The sequence below is a fragment of the Anser anser genome (genome assembly GCF_964211835.1).
Source record: "Anser anser genome assembly, chromosome: 12".
NCBI lineage: Eukaryota > Metazoa > Chordata > Aves > Anseriformes > Anatidae > Anser > Anser anser.
In genome coordinates, this window is record NC_139733.1 from 2,000,734 (window position 1) to 2,020,456 (window position 19,723).

Consider the following 19,723-nt stretch of genomic DNA (forward strand, 5'->3'; position numbering starts at 1 on the left):
TCTATGACTTTTGTTACGTTGTGTAGTTTAAGATGCCACAAGTAAAAAAAGTAATAAAAAATATAGTTTTGTATGTAAATGGGGAGAACTGATAGTATTCTGTGCTCTGGTATGTGACTGTTAAGGCTGTGTGTATGACTGTATGACTGTATGTATGGCTGTATGACTGTAATGTATAAAATGACCTAGTTTCTTGAGTTTAGTGAAATCATTGGAAGAAATGTATTCTATAACTTTGTCTTTCCCTGAAAGCTCTAATGTGGAGGCAACAGAGATGTTTTTCCCGATCCTTCTAGCCATTGAATAATATCCTCTTCATTTGCCAAAATAGGATTAGTGAGTAGATCTCATTAGGAATTTGCACATGACTTTATTTTTATATAGATAAAAGGGAGCAAATTCCTCAAAGTCAAAGAAAGTCGAGAAAATAATATCTAAGAATCCAAGCAGGTAAAAAGCATTACCGCAAGGATTTTTTTTTTCAGTTCCTGCCAGGGAAAATTAGCTTTCCTCCTTTCTTAAAAAGATATTCGCTATATATCAGAAAAGCTTCTAGTAACTTAATACAGTTCCACGGTAAAATATAATTAAATTGTAAATAAATATTTTTTACTCAAGGACAGTCTCAACAACAGAAAATATATAATGGTGGGAAAGATTGTTTCATTTTCGTTAGAATTTACTTACAAATGTACTTGTTTTAAAAAAAGTTGAAAAGAAAAAGAATTGTTGGATAATCTCCTGTTACAGCAGTTTTTCTGCATAGCGATCAGGACATTGATAAGTATTTGTGAGCAGATAATTAAAAATTAAAAAGGAAAAATCTTTTAAGACAGAATAATTGGTTTACCCTTGTATAATCTGATGGCATAAAAGCTGTTTTATTATGCTAGTTGGAAAAAAGGTAAAGTTTAATTGTTTAAATCTGATACTAGGACTACTTGTATAAGGTGGCGAATCAATGTCCTATGTCACAGTCATAGGCAGATTTATAGAGAAAAAGATGTCATTGCAGTCATTAATGTTAATGCGTATGTGCATATGATTCTTAGACATATGAAGGACCAAAACAAGAAGGTTGCTAATCTGAAGCACAATCAACAAATGGAGAAAAAAAAGAATGCACAGCTGCTGGAAGAAGTTCGTAGACGAGAGGACAATATGACAGACAACTCTCAACATTTACAAGTGAGTTTTTAATCTTTTAATCATTACTATTTTTTAATTGTGTTTTAGAATCATCAAAGGAAGCATGCTTCTGTTTCTTCATGGATGTGTAACAATTATCTTTCTGCAAAGAGATGGGTTTCTCCTATCCTACCAGAGGATGCTCTAATGACTTCAGTTGCACCTATGAAATATTTAGTTTTTAGGGCGAGGAAAAAAACAGAATAGAATTTGAAACCTTCTTTTCACAAGGTCTTTTTTTTTTTTTTCCTTAGTTTATAAGCAGGAAAGTAAGTAATTCTAGCTTGTTTTGAGGACAGTCAGAAAATAGAAGGATATATTCTTTCTGTATTTTGTTTCTGTGCTATTCACAGTTTTATATCCATACAGCATAATGAGCTTATATAGTGTGGTTATGAGTGTTCAGATAGTTTGTGTATCAAACACTACACTTTTTTTTTTTTAATGGGTTGAACATTTACATACCCAGGTGATTAGGTCTGTAAAATACAGCTTATTATTTTCGAGAGCATTAAACCGTATAACAGAAATTCTGCCATGTTTTGCAGTGTGGAGTTGGAAGGCAAAAATGTTTGAGACGCATGAGCTCCTTCCTGTTCTGTGTTTCTAGATGTAGCTATTCATGTTAAATTCCAATGTCTGCATTTCTCTATCAGCAGAGATATCATCATCTAGTTGCATACTCTGATCATTTAACAAGTGTGATTTGATCTTATTAGCTCTCTATATATGCATATGTAGTTGGGTAAAAGGGTGAGTATAGATTGTCAGACAGGGTAATGATGAATTTAGAATCTTCACCAAAGATTAGTTTTATTTTATGTACTTAAATGAATGATAGAATCGTAGAATATCCTGAGTTGGAAGGGACCCATAAGGATCACTCAGTCTCTGTGAAACATAGAGAAGCACTGGAGAGAGCTATCAGTGTCTCATCTGACAGATCTCTTATCATTATTACATTACTACAACAGGAACTTTTTTTTTCTAAATGTTTTATATATATATATATATATATATAAAAGTTTTCCAATATCTCGTCTTTTTCCAAGGTAGGCTTTGAACCTTGTTCTAGGAGAATTTCTACAGTAAATTATTAGAGTTCAGGTGTAGAGATTTGAAAGATAACTAGCTGATCTGGTTAAATGATGCATTGCTTACTAGGGAATTCTAGGGAATTTGTGTTAAAGACCACAACACAAGTTTGATGCTTGACTTAAAAACTGTTCTCTGAGAGCTGACCGTGAAAAGCTATGAAGAGAAGTACTGAGTTCTGTCAACAACACCGATGTCTCTGTACCCTGTGTTTATAGGTAAGTCTAATTTACAGTGCAATATGTCATTTTTGGTTTGATCTGGTTAATATAATGGGTTTCTGGAAAATTTCTGATAGATGGAGTTTGACTCTCACTTGCTTCATACAGTACTGTATTTCTTATGCATTCCTGTATGCAAAATGGAGAAATTAACACTACACCTCTCTTCAGGCTTGTGTTGGTGAAGCTGCATCAGAATCAAGTTCAGCAAATATATGTTATTTATGCATCTGTGTAATGTTTTGCGTAGTTTATAATCTTAGGCTTACATTATCATCATGCATTCTACTGTACATGATATAGTAGTAACACCTTGTGAAGTATTTGGTTTGATAATGTGATATATCAAAAAAATAAATTTCAGTGTTGAGCAGCTACTTGTAGTTAATGCGAATCAGTAAAAAGGATATCTTATAGATTTATTTATTCATATTTTGGAAATCGGTCAGAGCAGTGTGATCACTAGAGGACAGAAGTCATTCCTAGAGTCTTAGATGTAACTGCTAAAGTTGGAACTTTGAAGTCATGTAATGGGAACAGGTCTACCAAATGGAAGCAGCATAGCTGAACAGCCTAAATTTAGAAAGAAAAGCTTGCCTGGTGTATAGGTCCTCTGTGCCATTCACTAGCTATAAAGCATTTGCCTACTAAGAACAGTTCATGAAAACCAGTTAACTAAGAATTCTCATTTCTCTGTTACTATGCCTTAAAAAGTTAATATTTTAATGTTGTATACTTAAACGAACTGCTTTCAGTAATATAAGTATGTATGTGTTGTGGCCCATCCTACACTTGCTAAGCTTATGGAAAAGTGAAAAGGAGAAGATCCCAGCTGTTTCTGCCTATTGCATTCCCTGCAATATTGCATTCCCTATTGCATTCCCTTCCCTCCAGTAGCTCTGAGAAGGAACATGGGGAAGTGAGTGTTGGTTGTTTGCACTGCTGGCATGCTGGAACAGCCAGTCCTGCCTTTCCTGGCATAAGTAAAACTGGCGCTCTCAACACTTTGCTGCTGTAACTGGTTATTATATTTCCCATGTCTAAAACATTCCCATATTTCCTTGGCTTATTACTTCTCCTGCCTTCCTTAACGGTAACCATTGTGTTCGTGGCAGGGGAACATGTTTGTACGTTCTCTGTCAGCTTGCTTCTTTAGTGAATTAGGCTGGCTGTCACTGCATGGCTCATGGTGGAGGCAAATTCACCTGAATGAGAATGGCTTGTTTGCCTTTACAAATTAAGCCATAAAATACCTAGAGCTGCAAATAGAAATTTGACTCTACAGCACTATGATGTTCGAGTAAATCCACAAGGAAATGAGGTGAATGGGGAAGGTTGGAGAAAAACAGACAAACTTGATGAACACCTGGCAGCTTTTCTTTTTTTTTCCTTCCACAGCAAATTAAGATACAGGGTTGATTTGGTCTAGCAGGTGTAGGAGACATACCATTTCACTGCTTCAAGGGACCCTTTCCAAAACGGGCTTGACAAAGTGTTCTTGTTTGCTTCTTTCATAAGGTTATGGAAGATGAAGTAGTGGTAGTATTGGGCTTTTCTGATGTTCTTCTTGTGAGATAAAGTTGTTATTTACTGTAGCAGTTCCTGAGGGCGTTAGGAAATGAATCACAAAATTAATTATGCCAGTAAAATCTCATCATACTTCTAACTCTAAGGGAAGCATGTCCCTGCATCACATATTGGGACTTTGAGGTTTCCTTCATTGCAAAATTTGGGGAGTTTTAATTTCTTCATAAATGCCATAGTGAATCTTGCAAGTAAATCAAATATTTTGACATTGAGTAGTGTAAGTAACATGACTCTGATGTGAATTTATTCTGCTCATAGAAGAGTATTTTGATTTAAAGTTTCTCGCTGGTGTAGTTTATTTATTTTGTTTTCTTATGTGTAAGGTGGTTACAAATATTAGGTGAGAGCATCAAATTCAGTTTTTGTGCAAAACTCATAAGTAGGTGGCTCACTGGTTAAAAACAAACAAACCACAAGCTTTAAAGCTCCAGACAATTAGCCTTGGTTGACAAAAAAACTTTTTCATAGGAGTTACTAAAAAAAAAAAACAAACAAAAACACAGCAAACCTCTTTGAAGTTGCTTAAGGAGTATCTCTTAAAATACTTAAGTATAATATATCTTAAAGTGCAAGTTTCTCCCTTTAAAAAGTTTGACCAAAACCACTGGTGGATGCATTTTTGATTTTAATTGGCCTGTATAGCTTGTCATTTCAGGTTAATTTTGATTTGAGGCTTTTATATCTGGTCACAATAAAGCTATTTAGTGTATTTGGCATAAGATAAACATTTACTCCTGTAACATTTAGATACGAACACCTGGTTACAGGGATGGAACACATCTGCTTTCTGCAGGTCTGAGTATGAAGATTTGTCTGTGAATGTTCTAGGTTAGAACTTTTTAGGCCTGTGTTCAAAAGGATGCATATAATGCAGTATGTGATAATGCAGTACGTGATAGGTAAATGTGTTTCTTTCTTACCAAGGATACAGTACTTTCCTCAGGCGGCAAACTATAAACTGAAATTATTCTAGTGATGTGAACATACACAGAATTCAAATCAGGATATAAGAGTTGACTAAATAAATAACTTGACAGAGCAGAATACTTGATAGCAATTGATATTAAACTTCAGTTTATAAATAATATGTAGAGTTAATAATTAAAATAAGTTGTAACATGACCTAAGAATTTAAATGAAGCAAGATTTGTGGGGAGACACATGAAATGAGATATATACTTTGAAAAACAAACTGGTTTCTAGGAGTACTATCCATCTGCTAATCAAAAATAAAATTAGTTGGTATTCTAATTAATTGGTATTGGTATTCTAATACTGAATTATTGCTTAGTAAACCATTAGGTTCTGTCCACGTTTTCTCATTACTGCTTCATTAGAAAAAAAAAAACAAAACACCTTCTACCAGTTTTTATAAGAATGTATAACACACAGTCCTCATGTCTGTAGTGTACTTGTTACATCTGTGAATGATGTATTGAGCTGCTAATGTATATACTAAAATTCTCTGGCCAGATGGAATAATTGTATTCCTTGCTGGTTAACTGTGATAAACTCAGCTGAGTGCTGAAGAGCAATTAAACTAGACAAATTGCATTTACTCAGCCAAGTCACAATCCCTTTTGCAGAAGTACTGGAAGAGATGTAATAGGAAATCTGCTATAATTGTTTGTGTGCCATTCAGGGAGACATTTGGGCCAAACTGAATACTTCAGTTGAAGTGCCATCCATTTTGCACAGCTTAAGCAGGGGCTGAAGCTTTACCCATTCAGCTGTCCCCTTGCTTTCTGGTAGGTTTCAGGAAGTTAGGAAGTCTCTGTCTTCTTTGAAGCTTCATTTAGTGTATAGCAGTTCCTGAGGCTTGTAGCATTGTGCATATTTGTAACACTTTACACTCTCTTTTCAGATAAAAGCCTTTCAAAGCTTGTTCATATCCTAGCATCAACCCTTGTAGGACAAGTTTGCCTCTGATGGCCACATCTCAGAGCACTCCAGAGCTGCGGCAGTGATGGAGAGTGCCCTGGCATGTCTGGGGAGGGAAAACACTTTGCTCTCCCTCAGCTATCAGCTATAATTGTGAGTGATGTTTAAGGTGTGGTTTTGAGGGAGTTATTTGAATCACTCGAAAATTGAAAACATCAGGAAGCCAGACTTGAGATTAATTCTTGGGAATGAAGAATAGTTGTGAGGTTTTCTGCTTTTTCCTTCCACAAATCAAGGGCAGACCTGTGCATATCTTGCCAGACATGATGGTCATATATTACGTAAAGCACCACCGCAGGAGAGCTGGTTCTTGAACACTTTATCATGAAGCTTTTTGAGAATGGTGTATCTAACATGCCTTAATTTTCTCTTTTTTGTGTGTCTTAAAATGAATTTTTTTTTTTGAGAAATGCAGAGCTAAGAAACATAGGGGTAATGTCATAATGCTGTGTACAACTCCTCAAACAGACCTCCTCGCAGGACCCTGAAATGTTATAGATGTGAGTCATAGTTGCTTCCTGAGATATCTTTTTCCTGATTCTTGTACGGAAAAAGTTCATTCCAGTAACACTGTTAAATCAATAGAATTGTGAAAGAAAACATTCGGATAACATTGATAACTTGAGAAGGTTTGGGTTTGATTATGATTTTCAAACTTGCTGTAATAGCAAATAAAGTAACAAAAACGTCAAGGCAAACTAAATGGATACTTCTGTCTGATTATACTTTTTATAAATGTATTGATCTAATAAGTGAATTGAATGTCATGGAATTATATCTATACTAAGTACAGAAACACTCCTATATGGAAACTTTATGCAAACTCTCCCATGCATACATGTCACAAGGGAGGTGCAGGAATAAGTCTGAAAAGAAAGCTAAAAAGTTTAATACTCTACTCTGCTCTGTTCTACAGAGCTTCTAGTTGTTCTTACCTTTTCTCTGGTTTATCTGTTAGAAATCTTTGATTCTCCTAATGTTTTAAACACTTGGATTATTTGTCAAAATCTTCTTTCAGATAACTTGGATTTTCTCTGGACAGCATTCTACGTGCTGGAAAGAGCTTTTTCACTAAAAAAAAAATATTTTTGAGTAAGAATGTGTAGTTCTCATTGATTTCAAATATATACAGGCAGCTTTATCAATGCTCTGATCCCAAAGTACTGTGAAACAGGGTGTGTACATGTACATTTTCAAGGAGCAAACATCTAGCTCTTATAAACTGAGTCCAGCACTTGTGCCTTGGTTTGCTGCTGGACATCCTGAGGCAATTGTAGCTCTTCAGTAGGGCAGAAATTTAATCTTAGATGATATATAAAGCACAATTAGGAGAAAATTTTATCAAAAGAGACAGGAAGACTGGGTAGGTGGTATTATTGCTGTCTGATTCTTGCCATGTCAATATCTATCGTATTTTATAAAAAATAACTCCCAAGAGATTTCACATGTATTCAGTGTGAATCCTTAAGCTTGGATTTGTCTATTTTTCACTCTATTCTTCAGCATACAATTTTAATCTCCATAATAGTTCTAGAAATGCAAAATATACCTAAGACCTTGCACACTGCCATATGCTATGTCTGTGTCTCTTAAAATAAAAGCATGGCCTAAACAAGTGGTATACCTGACATTCATTTGTTATGATTTTTCCCTTAATGCAGTGTATTTCCTACTGCATTGTCTCAAAGACTTCTGAACTCTAATATTAATAAAAAGAGGAAGCTAGGAAATGAGATGAAGCCTTGCAAATAAAAATGAACAGAGCAGTGTAATCAGTTTAGAGACAGAGGAAACAGTTGTGACTGTTATGCAGACAGGCATTAGTGTACATAGCTGACATAAGGCAGGAGAGAATTCATTGCATAAACACACAGCTTTGTATCTATTAGTGCCGGAATACATACGTAGTGAGAAGGCCCAACCTTTTAAGAGGTTAAAGTGATGAGCTATTGAATTAGAAGTGAATTCTAGTTTAAGCATGTATCTGAAGTTGGGCTTATCCCTCTCTGTAAGGTTTTAGAAATTCTGTGTGTTTAGAGGGCTCTGTATGTTTCTGTCTCAAGAAGGCTGCTTGTTATGGTGGGGGAAGATGGAGATAAGACTGGGATTTTGCCTTTTACACCATTCTTTTCTGATCTCTACAGTGTGCATGTGGGTGTACTAGCTCTGAGTACAGTTGTTCCCTACTTCTCGTTCAGCTGTGAGCCAGGCATAATGGGAAATAGGTGATTGCTCTTGATTTTCTTTTCTCTGTGTTCTGAACAACATATCCCTGATGATGAGATATGATATAGGGTTGTAGACTTATGTGAAGGTTGTAAAGGTCTTGCCTCTTGCTAAAATGCCTGCCCATCAGATAATTTTTTTTATTATTAATTTTTTTTTGGACTGGATACATTTGTTCAAGCCGTTGCAAATACTTTTTGAACAAGTGAGTCAGTTCTAAGTGCAAGTATGCACAACCCTTGGTACTTTTGGCTAACTCTCCATATGTAGTCTGTTACATTAGTGAACTAACATATGAAGAAATATAGAGGCAGTGTTTTATGTTAATTTTCTGTAGCACATCAACAGAATTCTTTTCTATTTATTGCTTGAAAACCAAAATATGTTCTTGTTTGTCTCTGTTTTCAAATTTTATGTTCCTTGAGGACTGGAAAGTTTCTTCTTTTTGAGTGATTAAATTGAAGCTTGGTCAATTTGTAAGAAAATCAGTGTCATATACATATCAAATAGCTTTATCCTTATGAAGCAGGAGTTATGTACTAGCAAACGGAGATAATCTAGTACAGTAGATGACAATTATGTGTATTAATGATACATTCGTGGGTAGTTCCTTTGGTATTTCTCTGCTTCTCTAGTTATAGCTGGATTTTGCTAAGACAGAGAGTGTAGCTAATAAGTAAAACCTCAAAAATGTTCAGCCTTCAGAAAAATGTATAACATAAATTTCACACAGATCAGGGAATTTATTTTTTTTTTTCCTGGCGAATATCTGGGAAAAGTCAGGACTTGCAATGCCTTTTAAAGCAGTCATTTTCATGTAGCACAACATAAATTTTTAATTGAAGTTCTGAAAAAGTAGGATGTAACAAAACTATTTTTTTCTGTAATGCATTGATAACCAATCTGTAAAAAATCTTTGAGGTAGGGGGTAATAGTAAAAACAAATAAGCCCGTGATGATGATATAGTACAATATATTAAAAAGAAACAAAACAAAACAAAAACACAAAAACAAACAATTACTTGACTAGAAGTGCAAACTTACAAAAATCAGACTGATCAATTCAAACAGACATAAGAGTATTGAAGACACAGCTAGTGTACTTATATTTAGATTTCTAGCAATATAAATATAAGTTCAGATTTTAAATGTGGATGGACATTCAGGAATTCTCTTTCCTTGGCCTGTGGAAGTTCCGTAAGTTGTGGATAAATTCCATATGTGTTGCTGAAATGTATGTTGAACTTCAGCCAGTAGTTTAAGATTATGTTCGGAAAAAAAAAATATCTAAAAGGTTTCACATGAAGAAAAGTATTTGAGAGTCTACAGAGGACAGGAAGGTTGATTGGTAGGTCTGAGGATCAATACCAGAAGTGTTTTTTCTTTGGGGATTTACTTTGACATTTGGTTTCGTTGTGAAGTGTAATCCCCAGAAGCCAAAACTGTTCTTGTTATAAAATGTCCCTATAGACAATCAGTGAAAATATCATGTGAAGATCAATTTTTACAAGACTCACAGTCTCTCAAATATTTTTTTCTTTGTCATAATTGTAAGGCTGGCAGAAGTGACTGTGTTCTGTGCTACATTCTTTTAACCACCTATAATATAAAAAAGGTTCAGTAGGTAAAACATTATCAGCACTGTTGTATGTACTTATCAAGTCCTTCCTTTTGTCTAGAGTATTGTATTATAAGTACATGTGCAAATAACATTAACTTTGTTTTTAGAACTACCTGTTTATTACTTGTGAATTTTAACCAAGTACACAGTATATGTACACTATGTACATTTATTAATGCAACATTTCCAACATTATGGAGAATTCTAGAGCATCCCATATCAGGAGGTCTGAATACTGACTTTCTGATCTTAGTTTTTACAGTTAAGTCAGAAACACATTCTTCAGTGTTGTCTAAGTAACATTAATTCAATGAATTCAGTACCCAAGAATAGAACCTGGACATCTTGATTTGCAAACAAACTTATATCTGTATGTTCTAGTATATTTAGAAACCTGTAAACTGCAATTATTGACAAGCTTTTCATGTTTAGATTAAACAACACTTATTGCTACTATGTGCTTTAATAAATCATTTGTTATTTGGAGAGGGCATATGTGAAGAGGCACTGAAAGAAAAAGATCCTATTGGACAAAACAAACTTGCAACAATAGGAAACAGGAAAAATTTAATGTAATTCTGCCCACCCCAAGTTTGTGTAATAACTCACACATGTGGGACTCCTGTAGTCCCCAGGGGGCAATCACATTCAACATGCTTCAAAAGAAACATTTCAGTTAAATCAACTCTCCCTTCCCAGCAATAATTACCACAGGTTTACACTGAGATATAGTTGCAAAAGGTTAGTCAGTAGGGCATCTGCAAATCAAGTCATATGTCAACTCTACATCAATAACCTCATTATAATAGATGTTAGTATTTCAGCACATGACTGTCCAATATAGCAATTCATGTATAGTTCATTTTTAACTTCAACATTAACTTATAGCTTGTCTAATATTTTACTAACTTATGTATTTAAACACCCTATATTACATAAATTATAATCAATGACAAAAACAATGATTTAGATTGAAATTCTTCTAAGTGAAATTGCAATAAAATGACTGACCCTATTTGTATAGCTGTCTTCAATATAAGATGAATATAGGAGAGTTTAACCCTGTGATATAAAAGCAGCACGATGAAAATATGTATGAGTGTAGATTTTCCAATTTAGGCATTGCTTAAAATGTTACCTGAAACTTTCATTTTTCCCAAATGAAAGAATAATATCTCTAGATAGTTTGTTATATTTGTAGCTTATCAATAGGCTAGAACACTTTTTAATCAAAAATTTGATAGTCTGGATGAAAAAAAGTAAAAAAGGTTTTCAAAACCTTCCTTGTGGTCTGCATCAAACTGAGCTCTCAGCTAGTTTCATAATTTGTTCTTCCATCTACTTGTTAGTAACCTGTGCTAGCTATTGCTTCTGTTTGTCACTCTCTATAGATCATTTTGAATAGCATGCAAGTCTGTTACTAATACATCTGGTCAGTGACGGAGTTCTATTTGAGGTGAGCCTAAGCAGAATTGTTCTGGTTGGTTGCTAATATGCCAGATTTATACCACTAATTTCTCATGAAAAGTGTTCTATAATAACCTTCTACAATATTACTTACAGACTACGTAGTGTTACATACTGGAACATGAAGGGAGGTGAAGGTGCTTCTTTACATAATTTTGTCTAGAACTTTGGTGCCTTAGAAAGATTTCTTTAAATTGCTTATTGTAAAAGCACGTTTATTTTGAGGAGCTTTCATGGGATAGACTTCAATAGAAGATCTTGGGGACCAAATCTCACTGTTGTACTTTCCCAGTCCCTTTTTTTGAATTGTTTAGTTTTAGTTGAGCAGAATTTAGCTGGCAAAATTAATGCTGGTGAAATAGATAAGTCAGGGGAAAAATGAATTGATTTTCAAATCTCATAATCTTGGAGTTGAAGGAAAAAATACTTTACCTTTAAGTTAAAAAAAAAAACAAAAACAAATAAAAACATAAAGTGATCAGATTTCTGAAGTTTCTAGTCACTTAGAGCAAAGCCATATTCAGATATTTACTTCTTAACCATGGAAATATGAGAGTAAATTGCTATTATTTTGGGTTCTTAGCTTTCCATTGTAATACATGCAAGTTAAAACAGTATGCAGACTGCCAGAGAGTATTCAACTGTGTCTTAAAGTTAAAAAACAAACAACAACAAAACAAAAACAAACAAAAAACCCCCAAACTTCAGTTCTTCAGTTAAGAAATGACACCTTTTCTATAACATGTTGTATTAATAGGTTTCAAAGTATTTTACAAAATAGAAATATTCAATTATATTTTTTTAAAGAAAATGAGGCATAAGAAATAAAAAGAATTATGGAAGGTGTCCCTGATTGCCAATGGCACCATTAAGGAACATAGACTTAGTCTTACTCTGTCCAGTGCTCCGTTTATTGGACTGAACTGTTAATCGATAAGATTTTGAAGTGGTGTGTTACTCATGATACTATGTTTCCTAATGATTGAGGTACCTAGTGCAGATGAATGTAATAGAGTTTTTGGTACAGTAAGAGCGTCGTAGTATCTCTGATCATGGAATCAGTCTTTAGCATGTAAAAGATAAGGAAGACTGCATGCCATGTTAACTAATTTGAAGCAAGGCAATTTTACTAGTCTCTTACTTCTCTGTGGATAGTCTATAATGGCTAGATATGAAGAAAAACAAAAGAGTACTGCCATTTGCAGTTTAGTGTTCTTTTACAATGGATTTGGGTGTATATATATTTTGACAGGGATTATCAAGATGATCAGATAATTGAACAACAAACAAGACTGGAGTGCAGTACATTAAATTTTATAGAAGGCTGATGTTTATCTGTTCTTTCAAGTTACAGTTAGGGTCCCTACTGCCTTAACAAGCATTTCTTTGATCCTCTACTTCTGTTTGTATTTTTTTTGATTTCTATTTCTCTCTCTCTCTTTTGCGGTGGTACAGCAGGGAATGGAGTCTGTTCAGCTTTCTGTATCTGAAAAAGACTCCTTCCCTAGAAATACCTTGGAGTAAGCCTGACAGGCTATGGGTACTTTAGGAGTCCCAATGTTTTCACTAAATAAATGTATTACACAATTAGAGTTTTATTTATTTTTATTTTTTCTGTAACACATCATAATTGTTGATAGGGAAAAATGAACTAAATGCAAAACACTGTGATCTAGAGGAACTACAAAAATGTTAACTTTGAATCTTAAAAACCAGAATTATGCACAGAAAACAGAAATTTGTGTTTCAAAGAGTATGGAGAATTTGTCACGTGGGGATAAGCAATCCAGCTGGATTCTTTATCAAAGAGATCAGCCTTCTAAAAACACATTTTGAGTAGTTCTTTGTATTTCTGTGGATATTTTAGTGACATTAATTAGAAATACATCTCCAAATGCATTTATTCTTTAGTGGCGTGGAGCTTTGCTTAAGCAATATTATTTGGTATCAGTCATATTTCTTTTCTCAGCTGTATATTGGCATATCGAAAGAAGCATTGGACACCTACTTGTTAGCTGTCACATAGCTTTGTCATATTGAGAACTACCATAATTTATCTATCTAGAAACTATGGCAAAGATAAAAGCCAGGTGTATGTGATCATCTCCTCCCCTCCTCCCCCTGAACTTTTTTTTAAACTTCAAAGGGACATTATAGCAATGTGTACAGTGTGCCACATGAGTGCTGCAGTCCCTTCATTTTAAATAAATAATTTTGAGTTTTCCTGCGTATGTGGTAAATTCCTGGCTCTAGTAAAGTTAATGGGAATTTTGCCACTGCCTTGTCAGACAAAGATTTTCTTACATGAAGAGAAAAATAATTAAAAAACGCAACCCGGTGCAGACAAAAAATAAACTTAGAAGGTGATTGAGAAAGCAGATCTCAAGTACAAATGGAAACAGTCCATTGTCATTCATCATTTACATCTGATCTGTTGATGGGAATTGTAATTTGTGAGAAAGTCCTTCCACAGTCAACTGCAGGGTTTGTCAAGACTGGCTTTTCTGTTTGGGTGTTCTTTTGTGAGATCACTTGGCTGTCAAGTGCTAACAAGTATCATTACAAGTATCATTGTAGTAGGCGACTCCCTTCTCAGGGGAACGGAGGGCCCTATTTGTCGACCTGACCCTACCCGTAGGGAAGTCTGCTGCCTCCCTGGGGCCAGGGTCAGGGATGTTGCCAGGAAGCTTCCCAACCTGGTCCGCCCCTCTGACTACTACCCTCTTTTGATAGTCCAGGCTGGCAGTGATGATATTGATGAGAGAAGCCTGAAGGCTATCAAACGGGACTTTAGGGGACTGGGACGGTTAGTGGCTGGAGCGGGAATACAGGTGGTGTTTTCATCTATCCCTGCAGTAGCAGGGAGGGGTACCGAGAGGACACGGAAAGCCCACCTGATTAACACGTGGCTCAGAGGCTGGTGCCAACACAGAAATTTTGAGTTTTTTGACCATGGGGCGCTTTACTCGGCACCCGGCCTGATGGCCGCAGACGGGTCCCTATCTCTAAGGGGAAAACGGATCCTAGCCCAGGAGCTGGCAGGGCTCGTTGAGAGGGCTTTAAACTAGGAAAGAAGGGGGATGGGGCTGAAAGAAGGCCTGTTGGAGCTGTGCCGGGGGGAACAATGGCAGAGCCGGGGAAGATGGCAATGGCCCAGCTGAAGTGCATCTACACGAATGCACGCAGCATGGGCAACAAACAGGACGAGCTGGAAGCCATCGTGCAGCGGGAAGGCTATGACTTGGTTGCCATCACGGAAACATGATGGGACCACTCTCATGACTGGAGTGCTGCAATGTCTGGCTATAGGCTCTTCAGAAGGGACAGGCAGCACAAAAGGGGTGGTGGTGTGGCTCTTTATATTAGAGAGTGTTTAGATGTTGTGGAACTTGAGGCTGGGAATGATAAGGTTGAGTCCCTGTGGGTTAGGATCAGAGGGTAGGCCAACAAGGCAAGCATCCTGGTGGGGGTCTGTTATAGACCGCCGAACCAGGATGAGGAGACGGATGAGGAGTTCTACAGGCAGCTGGCAGAAGCTGCGAAATTGTCAGCGCTTGTTCTCGTGGGGGACTTCAACTTCCCAGACATATCCTGGAAGCACAACACAGCCCAGAGAAAGCAGTCTAGGAGGTTTCTGGAGAGCGTGGAAGGTAGCTTCCTGATGCAGCTGGTTAGAGAGCCTACCAGGGGAGGTGCCCCCTAGACCTTCTGTTCACAAACAGTGACGGACTGGTGGGAGATGTGGTGGTTGGGAGCTGTCTTGGGCAGAGTGACCACGAAATGGTTCAGTTCTCTATTCTTGGCGAAGTCAGGAAGGGGACCAGTAAAACCGCTGTCTTGGACTTCCGGAGGGCTGACTTTGAGCTGTTCAGGACACTGGTTGGCAGAGTCCCTTGGGAGGTGGTTCTGAAGGGCAAAGGAGTCCAGGAAGGCTGGGCACTCCTCAAGAAGGAAATCTTAACGGCTCAGGAGCGGTCTGTCCCCACGTGTCCAAAGACGAGCCGATGCAGAACTAGACCGGCCTGGCTGAACAGAGAGTTGTGGCTCGAGCTTAGGAGAAAAAGGAGGGTTTATAATCTTTGGAAAAGAGGGCGGGCCACTCAGGAGGACTATAAGGATGTTGCGAGGCTGTGCAGGGACAAAATTAGAAAGGCCAAAACTCATCTGGAGCTCAATCTGGCTACTGCCGTTAAAGATTAAAAAAAAACGTTTTTACAAATACATCAACGCAAAAAGGAGGACTAAGGAGAATCTCCATCCTTTACTGGATGCGGGGGGAAACTTAGTTACAAAAGATGAGGAAAAGGCTGAGGTGCTCAATGCTTTCTTTGCCTCAGTCTTTAGCGGCAAGACCAGTTGTTCTCTGGATACCCAGTACCCTGAGCTGGTGGAAGGGGATGGGGAACAGGATGTGGCCCTCACTATCCATGAGGACATGTTTGGCGACCTGCTACGACACTTGGATGTATGCAAGTCGATGGGGCCGGATGGGATCCACCCGAGGGTACTGAGCGAACGGGTGGAGGAGCTGGCCAAGCCGCTTTCCATCATTTATTGGCAGTCCTGGCTATCAGGGGAGGTTCCAGTTGACTGGCGGCTAGCAAACGTGACGCCCATCTACAAGAAGGGCCGGAGGGTAGGCCCTGGGGAACTATAGGCCTGTTAGTTTGACCTCAGTGCCAGGGAAGCTCATGGAGCAGATTATCTTGAGTGTCATCACGCGGCACTTGCAGGGCAACCAGGCGATCAAGCCCAGTCAGCATGGGTTTATGAAAGGTAGGTCCTGCTTGACGAAACTGATCTCCTTCTATGACCAAGTGACGCGCTTGGTGGATGAGGGGAAGGCTGTGGATGTGATCTACCTTGACTTCAGTAAGGCTTTTGACACCGTTTCCCACAACATTCTCCTCGAGAAACTGGCTGCTCGTGGCTTGGACTGGCGTACGCTTTGTTGGGTTAAAAACTGGCTGGATGGCCGGGCCCAAAGAGTTGTGGTGAATGGAGCCAAATCCAGTTGGAGGCCGGTTACTAGTGGAGTCCCCCAGGGCTCAGTACTGGGGCCGGTCCTCTTCAATATCTTTATTGATGACCTGGATGAGGGGATCGAGTGCACCCTCAGTAAGTTTGCAGATGACACCAAGTTAGGTGCGTGTGTCGATCTGCTCGAGGGAAGGAAGGCTCTGCAGGAGGATCTGGATAGGCTGGACCGATGGGCTGAGGTCAACTGCATGAAGTTCAACAAGGCCAAGTGCCGGGTCCTGCATCTGGGGTGCAACAACCCCAAGCAGAGCTACAGGCTGGGAGATGAGTGGCTGGAAAGCTGCTTGGCGGAGAAGGACCTGGGAGTACTGGTTGATAGGCAGCTGAATATGAGCCAGCAGTGTGCTCAGGTGGCCAAGAAGGCCAACAGCATCCTGGCTTGCATAAGAAGCAGTGTGGCCAGCAGGTCTAGGGAGGTGATTGTCCCCCTGTACTCGGCTCTGGTGAGGCCGCACCTCGAGTACTGTGTTCAGCTTTGGGCCCCTCGCTACAAGAAGGACATGGAGGTGCTCGAGAGAGTCCAGAGAAGGGCAACGAAGCTGGTGAGGGGTCTGGAGAACAAGTCTTACGAGGAGCGGCTGAGGGAGCTGGGGTTGTTTAGCCTGGAGAAGAGGAGGCTCAGGGGAGACCTCATCGCTTTCTATAGGTACCTTAAAGGAGGCTGTAGAGAGGTGGGGGTTGGTCTATTCTCCCACATGCCTGGTGACAGGATGAGGGGGAATGGGCTAAAGTTGCGCCAGGGGAGGTTTAGGTTGGATGTTAGGAAGAACTTCTTTACTGAAAGGGTTGTTAGGCATTGGAATGGGCTGCCCAGGGAGGTGGTTGAGTCGTCATCCCTGGAGGTCTTTAAAAGACGTTTAGATGTAGCCCTTAGTGATATGGTTTAGTGGAGGACTTGTTAGTGTTAGGGCAGAGGTTGGACTAGATCTTGGAGGTCTCTTCAACCTAGACGATTCTGTGATTCTGTGATTACTTCTCTTCATAAAGATATTAGAAAACACTGCTAAATACTTGCTATCTGCTTCTCATGTTTTCAGCACTGGGACTGATCCTCTGTGCATAATGGCTTTTTTCACCTTTTTCTTATGAAACTGGCAAAAGCTAAATAATTAATGTTATGGACTAGTATCTTAAACTTTCAGTTTTTTTTTTTTCCTTTTCTCTAAATGTTAAATAAGCATACCACAACAATACTAGAGAATTATTGTATGAAATCTCACCTAATAGATTCTTACCTAGAAAGCTTTACTGTGAATATTTGTAGACTACAGATCTGAGTTGATAGTGTAGAAACATGAGCAGTCTAGTCTATATGGTGTAAAAAAAAAAAAAGTACAAGTCACAGAAGCAATGCCAACCTTATTTCATCTAGTTATGAAGTCTGTTCAATCATATCTGCAATATGAATATGAATAAGGATTAACAACTCACTGTATTGTGAAAGCAGATAAGGCCCTCACCCGAGGAAAGAGACTGACATTCTCCTGTCTTAAACAACTGAGGGAGCAGTAAAAAGATAAAAATAAAATCCTTGTACCTTCCGTCAGTCTTGTATATTCCCTAAGGCCCATGGAGAATGTAGCAGTGTGGATTGTGTTGTATTATAGTATTAACAAAAAATGTCCATTAAGAATTCAGAGATAACGTGTTACAGAATACTCAGGTGACCTGTTATTTTGGTGAACCAGCAAAAGCTTAGAAATTTCCATGCCAGCAATTTTCTCACTTTTGAAAATTATTGCTCAGATTCAGTTGTTTGGATAAAGGTATCCTAAATTAATTGTGGAAAAAATGTGAATTATTAACTAAACTCAATACTAGAGTATTGTTGTTTCAAGGTGCTGTATTCCAGTTGTCAACTGCAAGGTACATTCTCTTCCTACCTAATTCAAATGTGTATAAAGTACTATTAAATTAAAGTGCTTACTGAACTACCTAGTAGACAGTCAGGCGAAGCTAGCTTAAATCCTGAAAATTTTTCAGAAGTAGTAATAGAGAAAGTATCATATAATTGTTCTTCTGGATTACCCTGCTAATGTTGTTTTCCCCATTCACTTAGCTGTGGTACTTTGAAAAGCCCAGACATTATAATATACCTCTGGAGACATTTGAAGAATATTAATGCAACTTCCTAATGCAGAATTATTGTGAAATAGTACTCTTGTGGTCATAATAGTGGAAGTGGGCACTGTACACAAACAGTTGGGTGCTAATACTGCTGTTGGTAGTAACGAGATGAGCTGCAGCTGAAGTTAGAGGGACTTCAGGTGGCAGGGCTGGGGTAGAAGTGGGCACAGGCACTCTTTGGGCATTTCTGATGCTGTGGGCCTGGGACTGAGCTGAGGTGGAGCTCTGGGGTCTGTAGGCAGTGGGTGGCAGAAGACTCCGGGTAATGCTGGCCAGAGCTGTTAAGGCCTGTTGGTGCTTCCAGGAACCCTCCTGGGCCAGCTGTATTCTCCCACCACGTGGAGGTCCAGGCTCGGAGGGGAATGGCCCTGAAGTGACTTATTCACGTGGGTTGTCAGTGGGCTGTTACAGGGACAGGGAGAGTGGCATGTGGACATGGAGCATCCTGGCAAGGGGTGGGGCAGGGAGGGGGTTGCTGTTTGAGGCTGACAGTGAGATGTTTGAGTTTGTTCGTCCCCTGCCCACCCCCCCCCCCAAAAAAAAAAAAAAAAAAAAACCAACAAACTGTCCACTGAGGGGGCTCCCTGAGCAGCCTGGGGCTAGGCAGGAGTCGGCCATGAGGAGGTCAGAGCCCAGGCCCTCAGGAGGAGGAATGTGGGTGGTCTACATGACACAGAGCTGCAGCAGGCAGGGGCTCACCACCCAGCTGCAGAATGGGCAGCCTGTTCCCTCAGGGACCAGAACCACAGGCCCCCCTGGGCACCTCATGGGCAGGCCCAGTCCCACAGGATGTCAACATGGCAGGCAGAGCAGGGTGCTGGCAACAGGCTCCCTCCACAGTCTTGGGCATGGCTAGTTATGAGACAGATAAAGAGGCCATCAGGGAGCCCAGTCAAGAGGAGGAGACAGGGCTAGAGGCAGAACTGGGGGCAATGGGCTGCCGTGTACCCACAAGCTCCACCCAGGCTATGAGATACCCACAGTCGAGGGCAAACCTCTGTCCAGGGAACAGAGATGGAGATAGGTAAGCCTTACAGCATAGTTGTGACATAGATACGGTGCATTATGCAAATTGTTTCCTTGACATTACTGTTGGTTTGACCAAGTTATTTCACACAGAAATCTTTGGAAGGGAGAACAAAAATAGGAATCCTTCATTCGCTAAGAAGTGCTGAAAAATGAAGACTTTCTGGAGCCTCTTTTCTCTGCC

At 38.9% G+C, this 19,723-nt stretch overlaps 1 protein-coding gene across 31 annotated transcripts in view; it reads left to right on the plus strand.

The window, feature by feature from the left end:
• ERC2 (ELKS/RAB6-interacting/CAST family member 2) overlaps positions 1-19,723 on the plus strand; it is a 525,223-nt gene that overhangs the window by 245,782 nt on the left and 259,718 nt on the right. For all 31 annotated transcript variants that reach the window (XR_014571289.1, XR_014571290.1, XR_014571291.1 and 28 more), the window contains one exon: positions 1,053-1,188. Coding sequence is in view for 24 of the 31 variants with exons in the window: in XM_083795056.1 (XP_083651182.1) it covers positions 1,053-1,188 (136 nt within the window). In the remaining 7 variants the exon portion in view is untranslated. The remainder of the gene's footprint in view (positions 1-1,052; positions 1,189-19,723) is intronic.